This window comes from Pyxicephalus adspersus, chromosome 1, assembly GCF_032062135.1.
Source record: "Pyxicephalus adspersus chromosome 1, UCB_Pads_2.0, whole genome shotgun sequence".
NCBI classification, from domain to species: Eukaryota; Metazoa; Chordata; class Amphibia; order Anura; family Pyxicephalidae; genus Pyxicephalus; species Pyxicephalus adspersus.
The window spans coordinates 123762982-123767319 of NC_092858.1; the positions used below are offsets into that span (position 1 = coordinate 123762982).

The following is a 4338-nucleotide window of genomic DNA, read 5'->3' on the forward strand; positions in this document are numbered from 1 at the left end:
AAACCAGTTATTACCGTAATTTCTGGTTTCTTTAAACTGATTGAAGGTGGAATCTGATTGGCTACTATGTGTACTGAACAGTTGTTCTATGCACTGCCTATAGAAATTATGATTTACTGAATACCACTGCATACTGCAATTTAACCTCAAATTTGTTACTCCTGGCCAAACTTTAGGCTTGTGAAGACATTCTTTGTCATCCCATAGGCTGATGCTTTTTTTCTACTGTGGCATATTTCTAGTTCCAAAATTTGCACAATTTTGAAATACTGTTATTATATGATGATCTGAAATATATATTTGTAAAATTAATTTAGTCTGCTTCAGTGTTCAGTGTTACATTTATAATCAAGTGCTACATAATTCTAAATAGACTTGGGAATTTGATATATTACTAAGGACTTTGTGGCTGCTAATCATTGTTTCTGATTAAAATTACCAAAAATATATTTAATACATTAAAAGATACACTAGCAACACAGACAATACAATAGACTAGTAACAAACTAGAATATGAAGTATGAAATCATGTCTGAAAACAGATTTTTTTTTTATGCGTAAACAAAATATCATATCCATTAGTTTTATTCAATAACATAGCAAAGAGCTATTAATGTGTGTGATCAGAAAGTAAGCTTGAATGTATTAGAATCAGGCTAATGAATTTTTTCTTGTTGATTCTAGTGAGTTATTGTACATTACTGCTTTTGCACGTCATTTAATGAATCATAGCATGTAATGATTTTGTATTTGGGCATCATCGGTGCAAAAAATAATAAAGGTGTAAGAAAAATATCATTCTAAATAATGGAATTAGTTACAGCTGCACACATAGGGTTTCCATCTGTGCCATCATTAGCATTACTTTTATCACATTTTAAATAGAGTATGCACAGCATACATGTAATATATACATAATTATGGTACACATGAATCTTGCCCCAGTATTGTCAAATTACATTGAATTGAAAATCTGTGGTTTAAATTACAATCCCCCACATTGAATAGTTGTGTAACTGCAGTTATAGATCTTGTTATTTTTACATGGGAAAATTCTAGCACCATTAGTTCCCTGCCTGAAAATTTAAAGACTAGAAAACAGCTCACTGAAGGGTACAATTATTAAGGGTTCAATATTTGATTTTGTTTTAAATGCCTAAATCAACTTTTATTATTATTAAACTGTATTTATATAGCGCCAGTATATTAGGCAGCTCTGTATATTTAATTGGGGACTAGTGGTTTACTTTTAACAGCCCCTTGAAATAGGTAAGTTATTATTGGTGACAAATATATACTTTGAAGATTACAGACCCTTACCTTAACCCTGAAATATTTTGTATTTTATTTTCTATATTTTCTATATATTTACTATAAAGAACACACAGTATTGGGTTACGTGTTCAGTCATTCTTAGCTCTTAGGAAGTTGACTCGTGAGCCTACTAAATTCTTAAACAAGAAGACTGCTTTATGGTTTTTTTCATGGCACTTTATTTGTGCACAATAAACAGTAACCAAATTGACAACCTGGGTGGCTGGACAATAATATAGAAGTTACAAATGCAAAGAAAAAAAAGGTGTACAGATTTATTAGAAATATATTTAGTGAAACAAAGGGAAGTGATACTCTGCAGTATAATGATTAATATAAGCTGATGTGCATTAACGGATTATAATAAAATTACAGAGTTGGTGATATAATCATACAAGGCAATGTGAACTTAACCAAAGCACACTACTGGGTACCTACAAAACATTCACAAGCAAAGGGTTTGCAAGTGACATGCAGAATGTTTTGCTGACATTGTGACCAGTGTCTTTTGATATCGCTGCAGTATTTATTGATTTCCTGAGTACTGAACAGAGATCCAGTATGTAAAGATCTCCTAAGCATTAAGACAGCTGCATACTCATGCATTCTTAAAATTTCCATGAGTGGGGTGTAAAAAGACCAACTATCATAAAAAAGTTGGAAGTTGGCTTCATTGAACAAACGTAACTCACTGTGGATGTCATTTGTAAGCATTTACAAAGCTCAAAATGTAAAAGCATTAATATTGTCAATTTACACAAAATAATATCATCAAAGACAACACACGTTGATGATATATCACATATAAAGAACAAAAGTTTTCATTTATAAATATTCCTCATTTTTCCTACTTTCATTAGTGATAATGGATCGGTGACTTACAGCCACAGCCAGTACATCTTCCAAGTTCCTTACAAAGAAGAACACTTCAATGTACATTCAATGTCCAATAACAACAAATGTTTCACACAGTAAAATTGTACCCCTTTTCTCAGATGCTGAAATAGGTCAGTCTGCCCTACTAGTATTTAGTCCCAGTAAGGAGTTAAATGATAAAAACACCATAGCATAACATACTTAGGAGACAACAGACCAAGACAAAACCAAACCACTTATACACTTGTCCTGTTTTCGGCTTGAACTCAAAAAAGTTCATCTGACTTCTCAGGTTTGATGACCAGCTGTTGATAACTCTTCAGCAGGGTTCTTGAACAAGACTGGAAAAGTTGTTACTAAAACTTCATTTGCAGACAGCTAGTTATTTCAAGGAGTTGGTGGAGGCTTTGGGGAAGGACATGACCCCTGGCTATCAAAGCTAGCAGCTCGGCCTTGCCACTGTGGAAAAACCATATAAATATGAAAATATATGAAATTATGAATAGACATTAAATTGCAAGCTTGGCCAACAAAACCATCATTATTTAGTACAAATCAAAAATACATGCACATGCATTTTTTATGTTCTTGAAAATGTCACAAATACAGCCTGTTTATCCCAATAGAATTTCAGTGTTTGACTGTTACTGTTTACCAATTTTTTGGAATCCCACACAGAATTTTAAGTCTTGTTTAGTTTTGCTGGACAACAAAAAGTTTTACCTTTTTATTGTCCCCACTAAAGAGAAGTCCCATTTCTCAGTTTTGGCTATAGTTGGGCATTTACTACTTTGTGACCATAAATGTATAAGATATTTCACAAAAAACTTCAACTTCTAGGACTTTGTGCTTCACCTCTCACTGTCTGCACTATTCCTGCAGATACTGGCTGTCAAAATGACAGCCTGAAATTGCTGTTACATAACAGAAGCATCTGTCAAAACAGAGCAGCTTCTTCATAAAACAACATATGCAGGTAGTCCTCAGGCATCACAATATTTACAGTGATACAGTGAGTTCACAAATTAAATTACCATATTATTAAATAAAACGTGCATGTGCGGGGAGTCATGTGTCACTCAAAGTCATGATGCCAGAACCCTCCCACTCTCCCATCACATGTTCAGACCAGTTTGCTAAATTCTGGGGGGGGGGTCAGTAATGCAGGGCTGTGGACGCAACAAAAGTCCTCTCCTAGGATATTTAGCAAGCAGCCTGCGATGTGAGAGTGGGCGGGTTGTGTCCATATAGAGGATGGAGCCTCAGACCACCAAAATTTGCTTCCCCGGAACATCGGTTGACAACTGCTGGAGTAGAAGACATTCAAGCACACACAGCTCTCCCCCTTTCAAACTCAGGTACTAAACAAGGCTGTTAAATTAGGAAAAACAAATAATTTAATTGATGGGGGATCTTATCCAATTATTGTTGGGAGTTGTTGGCATGGATTCAAGCTGTTCAGTAGTTTTACCAGTAAAGAAGATAAAAAGGGTGTCTAGAACAAAGGTAAAAATCATAAAAAGTTATTGGTGCAGAGAAGTAAACATGATGTAAACTCAATTACCTCTTTGCTGCTGCTCCTAGAATTCAGTGATATAGGAGAGATCTCCTTTAATGAGTGAGACAAGTGTAAAATACCAAATATTCTCTTATATTCTTTTCTGGCAATGATCATATTTTTCCTATTTTAGGATTTGACATTTTATAAAAGCTATGCTATTAGCAAACAGAAAAAAAATATTCAGTAAATCTTGTCTGACTCAGTAGGCTTAATGTTCAATTTGTATTCAAAAATAACATTGACAATTTCTGTCAGTATTGCAAAGTTAAATATATGTCAGGGGACACAGAAGAAGTGAAAAAGTCGATATGCCATTATAAAAGGAGGTTTATGAAAATCTTCTCAAGCAACAAAAGTGCAGACATGACATGATCATGAAAAATATAGTAGTAATTTATTAGAAGCTTTTAGCATTTTGGAAATCATTAACATTGTTGTAGGTAACAGTTTTTAATCAGTAAAAGATTCATGTCAATAGGTAATTTATTTAAATGTTATATATTTTTTTTAATTATTTTGATTTATATTATAATATATGTTTTTATTTATTTTTTTATAATATATATATATATATATATATATATATA

The 4338-nt window shown here is 33.1% G+C and overlaps 1 protein-coding gene across 1 annotated transcript in view; it reads right to left on the minus strand.

Annotated features, from left to right (window-relative positions):
- Nucleotides 1-6: 6 nt before the first annotated feature.
- The window catches only part of SYT6 (synaptotagmin 6), a 69959-nt gene continuing 65627 nt past the window's right edge, over nucleotides 7-4338 (minus strand). The window contains exon 6 of the mRNA XM_072426113.1: nucleotides 7-2649. Coding sequence (XP_072282214.1) covers nucleotides 2578-2649 — 72 coding nt within the window. The 3' untranslated portion in view covers nucleotides 7-2577. The remainder of the gene's footprint in view (nucleotides 2650-4338) is intronic.